This window comes from Lynx canadensis, chromosome A1 (assembly GCF_007474595.2).
Source record: "Lynx canadensis isolate LIC74 chromosome A1, mLynCan4.pri.v2, whole genome shotgun sequence".
Classification (NCBI taxonomy): Eukaryota; Metazoa; Chordata; class Mammalia; order Carnivora; family Felidae; genus Lynx; species Lynx canadensis.
In genome coordinates, this window is record NC_044303.2 from 118,730,572 (window position 1) to 118,750,010 (window position 19,439).

The window sequence follows — 19,439 nt, forward strand, 5'->3', positions numbered from 1 at the left end:
CTGCTTGAGTTCTGCTAAAGTACAAATGAGGGGTTTGGCAGTAGGTCAGAATCCATGTATGTCTTTGCAGAGACTCGCAGAGCAGCTGTGGGAAGCATGAAGTCGTCATAGCAGATGGGGACAGTGACAGGCACTCTGAGGAGCTCTTCTGTTCTTTCCTCAGTCATCTTAATCCTGTCAAGAGAGAGGAAATGTCAAGTGGAGATTAATGATGGGAAAGTGAATTAATTTCCCCAGGGAACCTCTCCTTCCCTTATATTTTAAGACTCATTGGATGCAGCCTTTAGTGGGAAACGGTCTTCCTTGGCCCCTGGGGAAAGCCTTGGGTCATTTCCAGTTCCAGCCTGTAGGATCAGATTTCTTCCTCTTCCAGTATATTGCCCCTAGAAACAGTTGAAGGGGAGATGAGCATTATGGGTTATGGGTTGTGTGTGTTTCCAGTATGCACTGGACACATGGAGACGCTTCATGGGAAATGTTACCTTGCAGGGCACTTTGGAACTTCTTGGGTGAAGCACTACTGTACCTATCAACGGGATTCCAAACAAATCACCATGGTACCATTTGACCAAAAGTCAGGAGGAAAGGGGGTAAGTTCATTTTTTTAATTTCATGCTTGATTTGCTTGGCTAACATAGGTTGATTATAATGCTAGTGTTAAGTAACATCTTCGATACTGCACTGTAATTTTCTTTTTTAAAAAAATTTCTAATTGAAGTATAATATATAGTGTTAAATTAGTTTTGGGTACGTAATGTAATGATTCAACAGTTCTATATATTACTCAGTGCTCATCACAATAACTGTACTCTTAACCCCCTTTATTCCACTCATGCCCCCACTCCCCTCCCCTCTGGTAACCACCAGTTCTTCATATTTAAGAGTATGCTTTTTTGTCCATCTTTTTTTTGTTTTCTTTGTTGGTTCATTTGTCTCTTAAATGGCACATGGGAATGAAATCCTATGGTATTTATCTTAGTCTGTCTGACTTACTTCACTCAGCATTATAGCCTCTAGATCTATCCGTGTTGTTGCCAGTGGGAAGATCTCATTCTTTTTCATGGCTGAGTAATATTCCTGTCTCTGTCTATCTGTCTGTCTGTCTACCTACCTATCTATCTCTCACATCTTCTATAGCCATGTATCTATCAATTGGTTGCTTCCATATTTTGGTTATTGTAAATAATACTGCAGAACGTAGGTGCATATATCTTTTTATATTATGTATCGGTATTTGTTTTCTTTGGGTAAATACCCAGTAGTGGAATTGCTAGATCATATGGTAACTCTACTTTTAGTTTTGTGAGGAATGTCCATACTGTTTTCCACAGTGCCTATAGTAATTTGCATTCCTACCAGCAGTGCACAGGGGTTCCTTTTTCTCCACATTCTCACCAACCATTGTGATTTCTTGTCTTTTTTTTACCTTAGTCATTCTGAGAGGTGTGAGGTGATATGTAATTGTGGTTTTGATTTGTATTTCCCTGATGATTAGCGATGTTGAGCATCTTTACATGTGTCTGCTACGCATTTGTGTGTCTTGTTTGGAAAGAGTATCTGTTTGGGTCTTCTGCCCATTTTTCAGTAAGATTGTTTATTTTGTGTTGAGTTACAGAAGTTCTTCAAATGTTTTGGATATTAACCCCCTATCAGTTACATGATTTGCAGATACTTTCCCCCATTCAGTAGGTTGCCTTATCATTTTGTTGGTGGTTTTCTTTGCTGTACAAAGGCTTTTTATTGTGTTATAGTCCCAATAGTTTAATTTTCCTTCTGTTACTCCTGCTTGAGGAGACATAGAAAAATGTTTCTGTGGCAAATGACGAAGAAATTACTGCCTATGTTTTCTTCTAGAAATTTCATGGTTTTCTGTCTAACATTTAGGTCTTTAATTCATTTTGAGTTTATTTTTGTGTATGGTGTATGAAAGTGGTCCCGTTTCTTTTGCATGTAGCTGTCCAGTTCTCCCAGCACCATTTGTTGAAGAGACTGTGTTTTCCCCATTGTATATTCTTGCCTCCTTTGTTGTAGATTACTTGATCATATAGGTGTGGGTTTATTTCTGGCCTCTGTAAATCTTGTTCCATTGATCTGTAATGTCACTTTTTGTGCTTGTACCATACTGTTTTGATTACTGCAGCTTTGTAGTATATCTTGAAATTGGAGATTGTGATAGCTCGAACTTTGTTCCTTTCTCTCAACATTGCTTTGTGGTAATTTTCTTAATTTTTTACATAATAGTTCCAGGAGGAATGGTACCCTAGACGGGAATTAAAGCAAGACGATTATTTTTAGCTTTAAGTTCTATTAGGAACTGCAACTAAGAAAGATTCTTGTATTTCATATGCATACAGTATTAAGTATGTCAAATGTGTTTGGAGGCTAGAAATTCTTGGATGGTTTTGTCCTGTGAAGCTGATGGATATTGCTCTTACCTGATACAAAGAGAGCTGCCAGTTGGTGGGTGTGAGTGTTGCGATTATCTGTTGCTGTGGAGATGACCAAAAAATTTAGAAGCTCTTAAAACTACACAAGTCATTTTAGTATTTCTCACAGATTCTGTGGGTCAGGAATTGGGCTCAGGGTTTCTCAGGTGGTTTTAATCAGATGGTTGGGGCTGGAACAGTGAGGGTTTGAAGCTGCTGAAGGCTGGTCAGCCATGGCTCTCTTCCTTTCTTCTGATCTCCTTCTTCCTCCCCTTCTCTGTTTGCCTCCTGCTCTGGATAGTCTCAGGGCCTGTCCATCTGGTCTCTCCATGGGAGATAGTTTGGGTTTCCTCACAGCTTGGTGGCCTCAGGGCAGCTCAAGGTGTCAAGAGGGAATATTCCAGCACAAAAGCTGAGACCCCATGTAGCCTCAGAAGTCATATAGCCTTCCTTTTGCTCTGTTGGTTGAAGCAGTCACAGAAGCCCCCCCAAGCCCACTCACTTTAACTGGGAGAGGATGCAGAGTCACACCCTGTGACGTGAGGCTCCTGTGGCAGAGAGATACTCTTGGAGCTGGCTCTGGTCCTCACATGCCCTACAGTCACTGCTGTGGAGCTCTCTGCTGTGCTCCGGCCTTTGTCCTTTCCTCCCAGCTTGCTCACTGCAGCCTGAATGCATTTCCTCTTCCGGTGATCCATTTTTTTTCTCTGGCTGCTCTTAATGTCTTCTGTTTTTTCCTTTTGGTATTGGACATTTCATTATGATGGTCTTATGTGTGACTTTTTCCCCCATTCTGTTGTACTTGGGAATTTGGGGCCTTTCTGTATTTGGGGATTGGTGTCTTTCAGTAACTTTGAGAAATTCTTATCAATTATCACTTCGAATTTTGCTTCCTCCCCATATCTCCTTCTGGACATAACTCCTTTGGGAGTTAGCTAAATATTTTTAAGAGAAGTATTTAAATTTTTCATCTGTTCGAATCTTCAGACTCCGTTTAGCATAACTTCTCTGTTTCTGTAGTTTAAGTAATTTTTAAGCTGTTTCCAATATATTGATAAATGAGTCTTCGGTAATAAGCATGCCATCTCTGGTCCTCTGTGTGGTTCATTATGGTACCATGTGTTGGGTGCGTGTGTGGGGGGGGCGGGGGGTGCTTTACAGAGACCAAGAGCACCCACCATCTTTGAAATTGTACTGCCAGGCTCAGTAACATTAGATGCATTTGTCAAGAGTGTTAGTTACTCTGCCAGGCTGCCTCCTTGCTGTCTACCACTTTGAATTTTTCTTCCTGGCTTTATTTTACTTGGGCCACATTACAGGAATCTATCAGCATCTCTTTTTCTTCCATGTATTATAGCAAAAAAAAACCCAAAGCCCTATTAATGTTTCCAGTCAGGGGTGGAGAACTCTCAGGAAAACAACATCGTTCAAATAGAAAAACATAAAGAAATGACAGAATCAGAAGTGATAGTAGGCACCAGTCATTAGTTGTGCCCTAGTTTTCATGCAATGGAAATAGGGTTAGACTCACTTCCTTGGGTTGAGCCATGGTCCTTTTCTAATTCTGTCTTTCTAGAAGTGAGCTTCACTCAATTATTCTCTCTCAGTCTTTATTTTGGGGCCTTTTACCTTGTGCTTTCCTAAAGCTTAAAAGAAGAACTAACTCCCTCGTGTTTGGTCTTATCCCACTTGAAAGTGAATGCAGAGGCCAGTAATGGTAGATGTTTGGGACTCCTAAGTCTTTAGTGAGGTAATAGTAAACACCTCACTGGGTTGTTAAGAAGTTTATGTGAATTAGTACATACACTCTTGGAACAGATCTTGACACATGATGAGTTCTGTATCAGGGGGTTGATATTACAGTAATTATTTTTCCTAATCATTCCTTAAGTTTATTTTACATTTTTCTGAGTCCTTGTATTGTCCTGTATTATCCTGTTTGATCCAATTTTCTCCTTCATAAAGGAGGAAATGGCGGTCCAGAAGAGAAAATGATTTATAAAGCCATACAAGTCCTGAGGTACAGAGCCAATACTCAGACCCTGATTCTGGAGTCTGCCTCTCTTGAGTCAGAGTGGCTGCTGCTAATATTAGTAATAATCATAATCATAATCATAGAAAAAAATATATAAAACAGTAGCTTTCCATGATGTCACTTTATTTCCTCAGCTTTAGGGTAGAGGGAATATGAAGACTGGCTGTCTAGAGGTGATCGCATCTCCATTTGTACAGGAGAATCATGTGGCATCTTCCATATATGTGTTTGTACAAAGCTCTCTTAGGAGGTGGAGGCAGACTTAAAATGGATAATGTGGTGTTTGTTTTTGTTTTCGTTTTTTTCCTAACGGGCTTTTTTATTCCCCTTTCTTCACTTTGCTGTCCATTTTATTTGCATTATTTTTCTTTAAAAGTCCCTGCTTTTTTCTTAGTTTTAGGCCACTAGATGTTCCATCATCTTGGAGACCAGACACTCTGTGTGGTGAAACAGAAGTCCCCTGTATCCTAGCCTCTGAGATGAGGCCGCTCTCCGTGTGAGGTTTGGGGCGGCCCAGAGCTGACCTTGTCCATTCCCTTGCTTGAACCCCCTCATTATTTTTCCTGTGCTCTCGGGATAAGGACCACACTCTGCATAATGTGGCTTTTGATTCCTTTATACTCTTTCTCATGCCACTTTGCCTCTCGCTCTGGGATTCAGCCATACTGCCTAGCTTTAAATTCCTCCCAGGCCCATGGACCCTGATCACAGGCCTTTACATCCGCTGTTCTCTATTCCCAAAGTAGATAGTAGATGGAAGGCTTGTGACTTTCCATAAACTGTCTCTTGCTAGGTCTTCTGTGTTTTATGTGGTATTGTGATACTAGAGGGTGGTTAAGTTTTACCATATGCAGTCACATTTTCTATTTCAACAGACTAGACAAGTTTGCTAATTTTTCCTCTTGTTGAGAGAAAAAGATTGGCAAGGGCAAGAGGAACAGGAATACTAAATTCTTTTTTTTTTTTTTTTTTAAATTTTATTTACTTTCAGAGAGAGAGAGAGAGCAGGCACAGGCCAGAGGAGGGGGAGAGGGAGAGAGAGAATCCCAAGCAGGCTCTGTGCTCTCAGTGCAATGCCTGAAGCAGGGCTTGATCCCACGACTGTGAGATCAAGACCTGAGTTGATACCTAAGAACCAGATGCTTAACTGACGGAACCAACCGGGTGCCCCAAGGAACCTGAAATTCTTATGTGGAAAAAAGAAAAGAAATCAGGGATAGAAACCCCTCTGTTTTTAGGCAATAAGAGAGCACTATGCGATGAAACTGTTAGATTCCATTTGTACAGTGAGATAATACCCAGCGGTAAAAAGAAACAAACTCTTGATTCGTACAACAGCATAACGTGAATTGCCGAAGAATTGTGCCAAGTCAAAGAAGTCAAAAATAAAAGGGCACATACTGTGTGATTCACTTTATATAAAATTACATAGGGCATGCAAACTAATTTGTATGATGGAAAGCAGATTCAGTTTTTGCCTGAGGGTAGATAGACTAGGTGGAGGGATAGAATTCAAAAACACAAGGAAACTTTTGGGGGTGATGGAAATGTTCATTAGCTTGATTGTGGTGTTGATTTTATGGATGTATACAGATGTTAAAACTCATAAATGGACACGTACAGTTGGTTATACATTAGTTATACCTCTATAAAGCTGTTAAAACCCGTTTATTGAGCACTTACTCTGTCCTTGGGCCGGTTTGTTCTCTGGGTACACAGGAATCAGTAAAAACTGATAGTTCCTGCTGTCAGGGAGCTTAGAGTCTAATGAGGAGGGAGACATGATTGGAGTCATTGCCCACATCAACGGACAATTGCAGCTATGATCAGTGCTGTGAGGGAGACAAAGTGTATGGTGTATGTGAACATGTCTCGGGGATATTTGACCTGGTCCAGGAAGGCTTTCCTGAAAAAATGATGACTGACTCAAGACCATAGAAACTCAGAGTCAGGAGGAGGCCTGCAGGCCATCTTGTGTAACCCTTTTCAAACCTGTAAATTAACTCAGCCTCAAATATTATCAGCAAGAGTTTATCCACCAGGGGTTGATGCTGTACCATCATGACGTGCTAGAAGTGAACTAAAACTAGAGATACTTCATGTTAAGTATAACATGGTTTACAGGTTTTAGATGCATGAGGCTGTTAGCTGAGGGAGAGTTTTGGATCAATATTCCACCTTCCTATGGTCGTGAACACTCAGGCTTGAGAAGATGGAGTGATTGCTCTCGTTGGTGTGATGTATTTGTGGTACCCTGCAGAGGCACAGAGCATAGCCCATGTCCAGGCCTCATCGTGATAGTTTGTGTGCTCCCAACAGGGAGAAGATGAATCTGTCATCCTGAAATCCTGCACACGGCGGAAAACAGACTCTATCGAGAAGAGGTTTTGCTTTGACGTAGAAGCAGTAGACAGGTGAGTAGCTGTCACATTTTGCTCAGGAACAAAAACTACTGAATTTGGAGTTTTTACTTTTTCCATTCAGCCAGAGCTTTTCTGTCCTCCAATCCCACCCTTCCCCTCCTTCTCCACCCTGCTGCAAATTGCTGCTCCACTCTGCTGCAATTTGGAGCAGACCTCAGGCCACTTGCTGGTCTGCAAGGATCAGTATAGCTTCTCCCGCTTGTAGGTACAGTGCTGAGCCTCTGGTTTGGTTTGCGTTAACATTAGGGCTTTCCTGAGAAGGAATGAGAGGTTGAGTAGGTGTTTAAAGAAAACTGTTTAGCATGACTATATGAGCTATTTAAGATTTTACTTTAAAACATATTTACTTTTTTTAATTTAAAAAATCGTTCAAAAGGAATTGGGTGAGGTGAAGGGTGGAACAAGTTGTACTCAGCTAAAAAAAAAAAAACAAAAAACAGACAGCTTTCAGCTGTAGCATTTCACCAACCACTGTGTGTATGTGCCTGGGAAAGATAGCAAACCCCTTGTGAAATTACTTTTTGCAGAGGGAGCTGTGCATTGTATTCCTCAATATATATGGAGTCTCATTAAGTTGTACCATTTCATGGTGTTAAGCTAGTTTGACAACATTCCAGTTCTTTGAAACACTTTACTTGGCAACAGGTTAATTCTTTGAGTGAAAGCCACGTGCTAAGCTTTTTTGTGCTATCTGTTCAAGATCAGCAGTGCCAGCATTGAAGATCCTTGAATCTCAGCATGAGTCTCCTCTAATGCCATTTACTTTCTCCCCTTTATTTAAACCCACCCACCCATCCACGCGCCCCCCCCCCCCCCCCCCCCCCCAAACACATACACCATCTTGTCAGGCCAGTACTTCTGCCCTTTCTGGAACGTTTATCTCTGGCCACTCTTTCCTCATCCTATAAGATGCAGAGACTGAGTACCTTGTGGGGTGTTGGCAGTTGGGAATGCCTTCTTGTGGCATGATGTCTCCCTGTGCTGTGACTGCTTGGAGGTTGTTAGAGCTCCCGTGGAGGGAACATGTCCTTTTAGCTTTAATCACAAGATCATGGAAACTCACCTCATCTCTTCAGCACTTAGTCATTACACATGGGCTTGGGCTCTCATGTTAGGCAACTGGGGTCTAAATTTGGACTTGGCTGCTTCATAGCCATGTGACTTTCAGCTAACTACTTAATCTCTCAGGGCCGTGATTTCCTTACCTGGAAAATGAAGATGGTAATAGTACCTAGTTCCTAGAATTGTAAGGATTCGTGGAGATAATGCTCGGAAAATGCTTGGCAGGCTGGCAAATAATAAATGCTCAGCAAATTGTTATTTGTTAATTAGTTTGTCCCACGTGTTCACCAGACTTGATTATTTTGTAAGGTTAGACTCTAAATGCTGAGAAGTAAACAAATTATGTTTGTTTCATGTTATGTTCATGCTTCATGTTATGAAGAAAAGAGAGTATCCCCAGTACTGGATACCCCAGTATCCCTGTGTTTGGGGATGTGGGTGGGGACGGTTGCATGGGGATGTAGGTTGAACTAGGGTAGCAAAGGGGAATTGCAAAATGTCTACCTCACACCAAAACTGGTGATTCTTGGTTTTAAACAAATCCTAACTCAGGATGCTTTAAGCACGTGTGTGCTCTCTGTTCTTAGCATGGAATCTAAGGGAATTCCTATTGTTGGCGTCTGTGACAGAGGCGGAGAAGATGTGTGTGTTTAGAAGCAGTTAGTTGTTTGCCTTGCCAACTGTTGTTTCTAGAGACTGCATCTCTTCGCATGGTTATTGGGAAAAGGGTGTGCCTCCCACAGTGGCTGTCCCTTAGAGTGAAAAATCAGCTCAGAGATGATTTCCGAAGCTTCATGCTTTCCTGTTTTCTGCCTCAGAAGTCTTCACAGAAGTTTTGGCGAGTTGCTCTTTAGGCAATTAAAACTCAGTGTGGTGCCTCCGTCTCATTTCCACCTTTCAAACGCTTCCTACCATCTTTCCCCTTTATTATCCCCTTAAAAGCTTTGCATGTCCCAGTTAAAAGCTGAGAGCAAATGTGTCACATTGAAGATACTGAGTGGGTTTGGGAAGTGGATTTATCTTAAGCTGCTGTCTCTGATTCCCTTAGGATGACCTGAAAGGGTTTTGTTTGTAGTTCAGAAAGAGGCTGCTAAATCTCCCTTTAGTAAGCAGGAGGTGAGTGGATAGTTCTGTTGTATTGTTTAAATTTAACACTTTCTGTGTATTATGGTGTCAGGACACCTTAAAAACATTCCTGATTGGGGACAGACTTTGCCTTCCAGAGCTAGCCAACTCTTAGAGGTAGCAAAGGGCGCAGCCTGGAGCATGCCATTGACATGGAAATGAACCAGCCCACAGCCATGCCTCTTCCCTTAATCCCCAGGAGGCAATATTTCTCTGCTTTAATCATCTGAGTTCCAGGTACCAGGCAAGGAAGGATACTCCTCTAGCTTAGACCCCACTGAAGTTATTCCTACTCGTCAATAAGCTGTTGCCCCCTTCCCTGCTTTGCCTTTCCCTTGGCAACTCCAGTAACAGCCACTACCTAGGTGTGGCCACCTGACAGTCACCTAAAATAACACAGAACATGTATGAAACACCTCATATGTGTTCTATATAGGTCATCATCTTTGATCCCAAAGATTAGGTTACAGTTTTGCAGCGTTTTCCTTACCTATCCTGTTGTGACTCCAGTGTCATTCTGCATTTTCCTTAACCCATCCAGAAAGGGACTAAGGAGAGAAGGAAAAGCGTTTCCATGGATTTCTTAGCTGCATTCCTGGCAACTCTGCCCATTGTTCTGTCTTCTGGAAGATTCGTACACCTTAGTTTTTCCCCAGTGCACTTTAGCCAGGAGATGATTCCGCTGTCTTTCCAATCTGTGCCTTCCACAGATTTTCACCTGTACCTGAATGGCTAGAGAGATAGAGGGGTAAAATGCAAGTTTAGCACTTAGGAAATGTGGAAGGAAAAGAGGAGATGGTTGTATTTATAAACGTTTATGTACTGGCAATTAAGGTTTTACTCTACTAAGATACACATAAATGCTGAAGTAGTAGTTTTTGACCTAGAATGTATGATGTGTTGGGTTTTTAGGGTCAAATACTTCTACCTTTTAGGCTTAGTGCTGATAGTTCCTGTTATTTTAAAACAGAGGCTATAGCCTTTAGGAAGTGATATTCCAGGAGGTCAGCATCTTTGAGTTGATTATGTCAGCATGTCTTACTGTGTGGTGAGAACCACCTGTGCCCAGCATCCTTGGGGGTGCTTGTTAGAACTATAGCTTTTTGTAATCATCAAAACGGTATGGTACTGGCACAAAAACAGACACTCAGATCAATGGAACAGAATGGAGAACCCAGAAATGGACCCCACAAACATATGGCCCACTAATCTTTGACAAAGCAGGAAAGAATATCCAATGGAACAAAGACAGTCTCTTCAGCAAGTGGTGCTGGGAAAACTGGACAGCGACATGCAGAAGAATGAACCTGGACCACTTTCTTACACCATACACAGAAATAAACTCAAAATGGATGAAGGACCTCATCATAAGACAGGAAGCCATCAAAATCCTCGAGGAGAAAACAGGCAACAACCTCTTTGACCTCGGCCACAGTAACTTCTTACTCACCAAGTCTCCAGGGGCAAGGGAAACCAAAGCAAAAATGAACTTTTGAGACCTCATCAAGATAGAAAGCTTCTGTATGGCAAAGGAAACAGTCAGCAAAACTAAAAGGCAACTGACAGAATGGGAGAAGATAATTGCAAATGACAAATCAGATAAAGGGTTAGTATCCAAAATCCATAAAGAACTTACCAAACTCAACACCCAAAAAACAAATCCAGTAAAAGAAATGGGCAAAAAACATAAATAGTTGCTTTTCTAAAGAAGACATCCAGATGGCTAAAAGACACTTGAAAAAATGCTCAACATCGTTCATCATCAGGGAAATACAAATCAAAACCACAATGAGATACCACCTCACACCTGTCAGAATGGCTAAAATTAACAACTCAGGAAACCTCATGCTGGCCAGGATGCAGAGAAAGAGGATCTCTTTTGCACTGCTGGTGGGAATGCAAACTGGTGCAGCCACTCTGGAAAACAGTATGGAGGTTCCTCAAAAAATTAAAAGTAGAACTACCCTATGACTCAGCAGTTGCATTACTTGGTATTTATCTAAAGGATACAGGTGTGCTATTTCGAAGGGCACATGCATCCCAATGTTTATAGCAGTGCTATTGATAACATCCAACGTATGGAAAGAGCCCAAATGTCCATCGACAGATGAATGGATAAAGAAGATGTGGTGTGTATATATATATATACCATTTGTATATATGTACCATATGTATATATACACAAGCAAAATTAGAGAATGACTTCACTTGTGGAATTTAAGATACAGAACAGATGAACATAAGGGAAGGGAAGCAAAAATAATATAAAAACAAGGAGGGGGACAAAACATAAGAGACTCTTAAATACGGACAACAGAGGGTTACTGGAGGGGTTGTGGGTGGGGGCATGGGCTAAATGGGCAAGGGGCATTAAGGAGGACACTTGTTGGGATGAGCACTGGGTGTTACACATAGGGGATGAATCACTGGATTCTACTCCTGAAATCATTATTGCACTATATGCTAACTAACTGGCATGTAAATTTAAAAAAACCAACCAACCAACCAAACAAACAAAAAAACACTACAGCTTCTAGGCCTCTGCCCCAGATCTACATAGTCTGACTGTATGGGAGAGGGACTCTGAAATCCACTTTTGGAACAAGCTCTTCATTTGTCCTTTATTTTTACTCATAATTGGTACATTAAACACCATGCATATCACAGTACAGTTTTTTCACAGTGTATAAAAATGGTTCCTTATTAGAAATACTGTAACAAGGAACAGTAGTGAAACAAAACAGAAAACCAGAAAACTGAAGCTCCTTTACCGAGGAGCTTTATTCTTACCCCTAGAGAGGAGAATATAGCTAGATGACCAGGAAAAAAGCAACCACAACAACCACAGTAAAACTCACTTTTTAAGTTCAAGATGGAGGAGGGGTGAGGGAACTAGCAGTAAGAGAACATTTTCTGGAAATTGAACGCCATTCATACATGTCTCCTGTAATCCTCACGATAGTCCAAGGAGGACTGTGCTCCATTAATCTCTGTTACTGATGGGAAATCTGCGGTTTAGAGGTGTGAGTCTTCACCAAGGCTCAGGAGGGATTTGAACTGATGTGTATAGGAGCTCACTGCAGGGCACCTTGCCTCAAAACTGAGGGTATTTTAGAAATGCTTTCCAGTGATAAGCCCAGTGCTGTCAGTACTTGGGTTTCAGAGACCCTGCTGTGTGTTCAACTTCCTGGCTGTGAAATCTGAGAAGTGCTTTCTCACTGTAATCACTTGCACGTGGCATCATAAACAAATGGATGAACTCAAGTTGCAAACTAGCTTCTGTTCTTATATTTACTACCTTGTGACCTTCAGAAAATCCTCACATGGCTAATACTTTAAATAGGCAATGCAGATAGCACAGGCTGGGCACATGCACACAGGTGTTCCATGAGTGCTGGTTTTTTTGGTATACCTCTTCTCCCTTTTAAGATGACATTCATTTCTCTTTATTGCGGGAGACTAACATGAGTAAGAAATGATAGTGACAATGCCATTTATCAATTAATTTCATTGGATCATAATACAATGCTGTCAGTTTGCTCGTCCTCAAATTCTGATGAAAAGGGGTTAGTCTCTGACATTTGTCTTAAAGGAAGCTGTTTTGTGACTCTGGCTCATGAATAAGCTTGAAATCAAATTAACTGTTAATTCACAGAGCTATAGTATTTAGAACTATAGTTCTTGAACTGTATGTTAGAGATTGTCTATAAACCAAATACATTTCAGAAATCTGCTTTTAATTCTTTTATCTAATTGTTTTTCCTTTGGTATTTCAACTAGGCCTATAGTCTCAGTATCTTAGAACCTTCTATATTGACTTCATATGGTTACATAATTCCACATAATTACATCTTATCTATCCCTTATTCTCTAGTGCCTGCCTCTGATGCCGTTTTTCAGAACTAGTTTTCAGACCCAAGAGTTTGTTGAGGACCCTTGACTATTCTGAGTAAATATTTCACAGGCTGATACTAGTTTCTCATGTCTTTGGCTTTCCTTTGTAAGGGTTTTATTGTTACCAACACTGAGAAGTTACTGTTAGTAGAAATTCTTGAGTCTTTCTTCAGTTATGAAGTGAAAACCTGCTTAGATCAAGATATTATGTCTGTTAAATCAATGTGATACTGCTTTGATTTTTTCCCTTCTGGTGGTGTTTTAAAGTTGAATTTCAGGACTCATTAAGACTGCGATAGGACTTTAAATGAGTGTGTAGCACTTGGAGTAGTTGTAGGCTATTGCCACAACATGGTACAAAGAGCAGTATTTTCTTACTTTCTTAGAAGATAGTTACTATGAGTTGAATTGTGTACTTCCCAATTCACATGTGGAAGTTCTAATTCCCAGTATCTAAAAATTAAAATTATTTGGAAATAGGGTCTTTACAGGGGTAATCAAATTAAAGTGAGGTCATTAGGGTGGGCCCTAATCCCCTATGACCGATGTCCTTATAAAAAGGAGTAATTTGGACAGTGAAACAGATAGGCACACATGCAAACATGAAGGCAGAGATAGGGGCGATGTGTCTTCAAGGCAAGGAATGGCAAAGGTTGGCCAGGAAACACCGGAAGCTAGTAGAGAGGCATGGAGAGGATTCTCCTTCACATACCTCAGAAGGAACCCCGCTAACTACTTGCTCTTGAACTTGACAGCCTCTAAACGTATGATAGGCTGGATTTCTTGTTGGGGTGTAACCCAATTTGTGGTACTTTGTTACAGCAGTCCGAGCAAATGAACACAGTATTGAATAGGGAGGACCTCCCTCAATCAAGCAGCAGCAACAATATCCCTGACAGCCTTTTAGATCGATGGCCCAACACGCACCTGTTGAATAATCCGACTGGCAAGGAGCCTCACTTCACAAACAGCATATTGACATAAATTATCTTCCTTGTTTTGGCTATTCTTGAAGGTAACCTAAGCTTTTGTGAGCTTTACAAAAATCATTCTTTCTTATATCACAATAAAGAAGCCCTGTTTGGTTTACCTTGCCATAGCACCGAGTACTTGAAGGTTTATATTTTATATTGGTTGATCGAACAAAGACTAGATTTATCACTTTTTCCCCTTAAACTGGGTCAGCTCTTTTTGAGGGAGTTCAGTGTAAAGTCCCTGGGTAGAAACGGGATTCCATCTAAAAGTAGCTGTTACTAATACTTGCCAATCGATGCCTCACTTTAGTCACTTGGAATAATTGACTCCACCATGCAGCATCCTATTGCAATTAATAAGCAAAAGTAGAGAAAATATTTGTTCAAACTAAAGGACCATGGTGGCAGTCTTCTCCCAGCATCCCTGGATTTGTTTATTTTTAAGAAATTTCTCACAGATGTGACACATGGATATTTTCTCCCATATGTTTTCCAGGAGGAGCCACTAAACCATATGGAAAATAATAGAAACAAAAGTCTTCATTGTGATATACTAAATCAGTGTAGTCTCTTAAGGGGCGTTGTTTATACTTGGGGAAAGGAAACAATTAGAATGCTTTATTTTTTCCAGGACTCGCTGACTCCAACAGGAGTTAATATGTTTGAAAACATTATGTAGGGTACTAAGTGCCCCATTCCTGCTATTGACATGGGGGCCAAGATGAGCTTAGTCCTTGCCTTCACAGAGCTTACCTTTGATTGTAGAATGGGCACACACAAACACACACACATACACACTTACTCATGCAACTACAGGTATAAACTGGGGTGTTGAATGTTCCAACAAACTTGGAGGACCAGAAAGCTGTAGGAAAATGTAACAAACACAGGGCCTTAATCCCTTTGTTCTTACAGAGATTGATGGCATGACTAGAATATTCTGAATCCATTCCTTATCTCCTTCCCTCCTTCCCTCCTTCCTTCCCTCCCTCATTTATTAAGCACTACTATATGCTGGAGAATTTACTGACTGTGAAGTTAGAAAGTTTACTGAGGCACTCTGAATCTAATGGACTTTCCTTTTTAAAAGCCATCACCTGATTTTTCTTCCAAACCAAACCTGAAGCCCTCCTTTTGCAAGCTTTCACAAATAAGGTGAAGAAAGACCTCTTTTCTCTGTCCAGTACCAACCTGGCATGCCATATCCATTATCAACTCTGCTGTCTTCCCACTGTATGTACTGGGTATTTGAACAGTGTATGAGCTTTTCATGGTAATGCTTGGATGGTTGTTTAATTAGGTAAGTTCTATATACCTCTTTTCAGGTCTCAATTTGAGTGTCTGTAATTTTCTTACTGCGTCATTTCATACAGCTCTAATACAGTACTATGTGCTTGTGGTTGTTTATTTTGTTTCTTACGGAAAATGCAATTTTTGAGCTAGATCATTTTGTTCTTTTCTTTGGGACTTTGGTGAACTGTTGTGTGTGAGACTACAGGAGCTTAATCACGTTAGTTGCTATTTAAATTAAAACGTGAGCACGTACTTATATAATGTGCTTTTAATATAGGTAGGATGAAACAAATTCCATGAAAATGAAAGGTTGGTTAAAGTAAGAATAGTGGAGGCTTAGAAGATTTATGGAAGGTCTGAAAAATCTACCCACGCCCTCTAATCAGTTACCACCCTTATTTCAAGGATGTTTTTATGGCAGGGTGCACGATGCAGGTAAAAGATGCATGGAGCCTTCACTTTCAATTTAGGGCCTCCCCCTTAACTAGCTCTGTGACTGCACGAGGTCTTGGGCTACATCTTAAGATGGGGTGAGTCATACTTCCCTTGAAGGCTTCTTGTGAAGATGGAATGCGGTGATACTCCTTCCTGATGCTGTCCTGTGTCAGAGAAAGTTGTGCTTTTGGATTTTTTTTTTTCTCTCCCCCCAAACCTGGGAATTCATTGTTCTTAGGTTGAACCTTTACTTCGGAGGATGTTTATTGGAGCTTGTTTTTTCCATTTTGATGTTGTTTCTTTTCTTACAGTGTCATGATTTTTCAAGTCCTCTATAAAGTAAGAGTGAATGCAGATGCGTTCAGTGTATATGTGCAAAGGGGCTGGTGGGGGAAGATTCCTTTTTCAAATTATGTATGTGTTAACCTGTTACTTCTATATATTTCCTATAAAAGATAAACCATTTTTATGCCTTTCCCTACAGTTTCTTATCTCAAAAGGGAACTATCCTAAGGTTAAATAGTACTTCTGCTTCTAATTTCGTATGTGTCATGTGTGCCTGAACTCGTTTGCATGTCTTGGTGAGGTTGCATGAATAAGATGGTGCGTGTTTTCCTAAAAGGATCATATTATGTAACAGACTTGCTACAGTGTTAAGCCTCTAGATGGCAGTTTTGTATATTTATTAGTAACTATTAAGAAGGTCCATTTGAAAATTAGCTGTCCTATATACATCGACAATTAGGAGTCAGCGGTGTGTGTGTGTGTGTGTGTGTGTGTGTGTGTGTGTGTGTGTGTACACGCGCGCGCGCACGCACATGCAAGCGCTATAGAAGAAATGATGTGACTTACTCCTTAAAGGAGAGGTTTCTAAATGACTCATTCTTTGGAAATCCTTCCTCCCACCCTTTTGTGATGGATCATTTCATACCCGCTTCCCTGCAAAAGCAGGCATGCTCAGTCCAACCTCTGTTAAAACATTACATTTTACCTTGCTTTCTAAATGAAAAACGTCAGGCTCTTTGCTTCAGGGACGGCTTATTTGAGGATGATGAAGAAAACAGATGGGTGATTTAGGCTGGCTGTCCGGTGTTTGCTGAGCCCCAGGCAGATCCGCTTTCCCTTCTTGGTGCAGTGCGCCTTTATCTTTTCCAACAGATGAACCTCTTTTTCCTGGTTTCAGATTTCCCCTCCCCTCCCCTCCCCTCCTCATCCCTTGTTTGAAATAATATTTGATTTTTGCCTTCCTGGTGGTTGGATTAGAGTGCTGGTCTCAGTACCACTGACATTTCAGAGAGGAAATGGCTTTTCCTTCCTCAGAGGGTGTTCTCCTCTAACTTCCATGACTTGGGTGGAGGTAGACTGGAGGGAAATATTGTGCTTTCTGGATTGCTTCTTGGACATTCTGTAAAGTAAACTAGTTGAGAAGTTCTTGGAGTCTTTAAAACTGAGGCAGTTTGAACTTGCCATCGAGTGATCTTACTCCTCTTCCTTTTTGTACACGAAGAGAGTGTTTACTGTTTGATTCTGGCTTAAGTAAGAACGGGTTGTGGTGGTTCATGGATTTTGTGGAGGGAGACTGGGGCAACCTTATTTCTAGTCTTCTGTGTACTGAAATTTGATGTTTTACTAATGGTGAATGCCAGTTCATTAGCCAACTTCTAAATATAAAGTGAGTTTTGTTTTTTAAGAATCTAAACTAGAATGTTGCTGTTAAATAAATCTAAGGAGAGGAAAGAACTCAATCAGTAAATTCCACTAACTTACATTTCTATTCACTATGAACAAGAATAGTAAAACTGAAAAATTGGTAAATGAAGTAATAAATTTTTTGAATTAGAATGTTTTTTCAATTTGTTATCAATAGTGGTAACAAGTATTTTTGTTCTCCCTGAGTCTTACTCATTGTGGCAATTAATAATGCTTTCTTCTGCTGGGTGTTAACATTTGCTTATGCCTATGTTACCTAGCATCATGGCTGGCCTGTAATAGGTAATCAGTATCTGTTTCTTTGGAACCATGCAGTTTAATGTGCCAAAGATTTCTTTCTGTGGGCTTCCTGATGTTACAACCACTCTCCCTTAAAATAAAAAAAGTAGGGAGCACCTGGGTGGCTCAGTCAGTTGAGCATCTGACTTCGGCTCAGGTCATGATGTCGCAGTCCATGAGTTTGAGCCCTGCATCCAGGTTTGTGCTGATAGCTTGGAGCCTAGAGCCTGCTTCGGATTCTGTGACTCCCTCTCTGTCTCTCTGCCCCTCCCCCGCTGGTTCTCTGTCTCAAAAATAAATAATAAAAACATCAAAAGAATAAAAAAGTAGGAAATTATCTGATACGATTGGCAGTATTTACTCTTGAGAGTAAATATTATTACTGCTATGATGCTAATTATTTTAGGATCTTTCCTCTGAAGAGGCCAGTGCTATAGGCCGTATTAGGTTATAATTCATTCGTTATTGAAAGGATCTGATCGTTTCTAAATTGAAGAGAAGCCTGCTTCCGAAAACTTGGTCAGGTGTGTGTGTGTGTGTGTGTGTGTGTGTGTGTGTGTGTGTGTGTTACCCCTCTTTCCTTTCCTGCGCTTAAGGAGCTGGTTACCATGGATCCCAGGGCACATACACTGCATACACATGGAGGCAATATAGTACTGTGGTTATACATGGGTTTGCCTTCAGAGTCAGCAGGTTGAGGCTTTGTCACTTACTGGTGGTGTGACATTTTACAATATTTTGAGTCTCAATTTTTTAAAGAGGTATAATGATAATACCTACTTCATATAGTTGTTATTATGAAGGACAAATGGTAACGCAAGTGAAGTCTTTAGTAGAGGACTTGGCCCTTGGTAAATAGTCGGTACGTATCAGCCACAGTTAATGGGCCCCCAGTTTGCAACTTCTGGTTTCTTTCTCACTTTTTCTGTTTCTTCCTATAACCTGCTCAGGTTGTGGTGGCGTATTCTTTTCACGCAGAAGGATCTATAGTGCACAAGAACTTTCAGTGGGTCATTAGTGCATTTACAGTTGTGCAGATTCATAACTTTTTATCGCTAAATAGATGAATGTTGCCCTCCAGGGATGACACAGGGTACTGAGTATTGGGAAGAAGAGGAAGTAGCCCATGTTTTCCTTTTTTTTAAGTTTATTTATTTTTAGAGAGGGATAGCATGTGCAAAGCACACGAGCTGGGGAGGGACAGAAAGAGAAGGAGAGAGAGAATCCCAAACAGGCTCTGCACTGACAGTGTGGAGCCTGATACAGGGCTCAAACTTACAGCACCCTTAGATCATGACCTGAGCTGAGATCAATACTTAACTGAGACACCTAGGTGCCCCTGTTTGTCCTTTTTTTTTTTTTTTTAAGATCTTGGAGATGCTCTGTCGAATTTGTGAGATGAATCAAGAATACAGAAACACATTGTTGTTGGTTCTAGTGCATGAGATGACTTTATATTATGCCATGATAACCTGGGGTGAAGCTCAGGGACAGAGGCAGAGGAAGGCAGACATAGACACTAGAAGTTGCAGATTGGTGGTCCACAGACATGTTTGGTTTGGTTTGATTACTGTTTGAGGCAACATTTTGAAGCTGGAAAAATCTGTTAATATTGATCCCCCTTCCCATGTACCAGCTGTTGATAGAGCTGAATGGTGGATGCCTCCTTTATTTTTTTAAATCTTTTTCATGTTTGTTTATTTTGAGAGAGACAAAGTATGAGTGGGGGAGGGGCAGAGAGCAAGGGAGACAAAGAATGTGAAGCAGGCTCCAGGCTCTGAGC

The 19,439-nt window shown here is 40.8% G+C and overlaps 1 protein-coding gene across 1 annotated transcript in view; it reads left to right on the forward strand.

Annotated features, from left to right (window-relative positions):
* The window catches only part of ARHGAP26 (Rho GTPase activating protein 26), a 381,404-nt gene that overhangs the window by 138,111 nt on the left and 223,854 nt on the right, over positions 1 to 19,439 (forward strand). The window contains exons 9-10 of the mRNA XM_030320395.1: positions 490 to 590; positions 6,781 to 6,875. Of these exons, the coding sequence (XP_030176255.1) occupies positions 490 to 590; positions 6,781 to 6,875 (196 nt within the window). The remainder of the gene's footprint in view (positions 1 to 489; positions 591 to 6,780; positions 6,876 to 19,439) is intronic.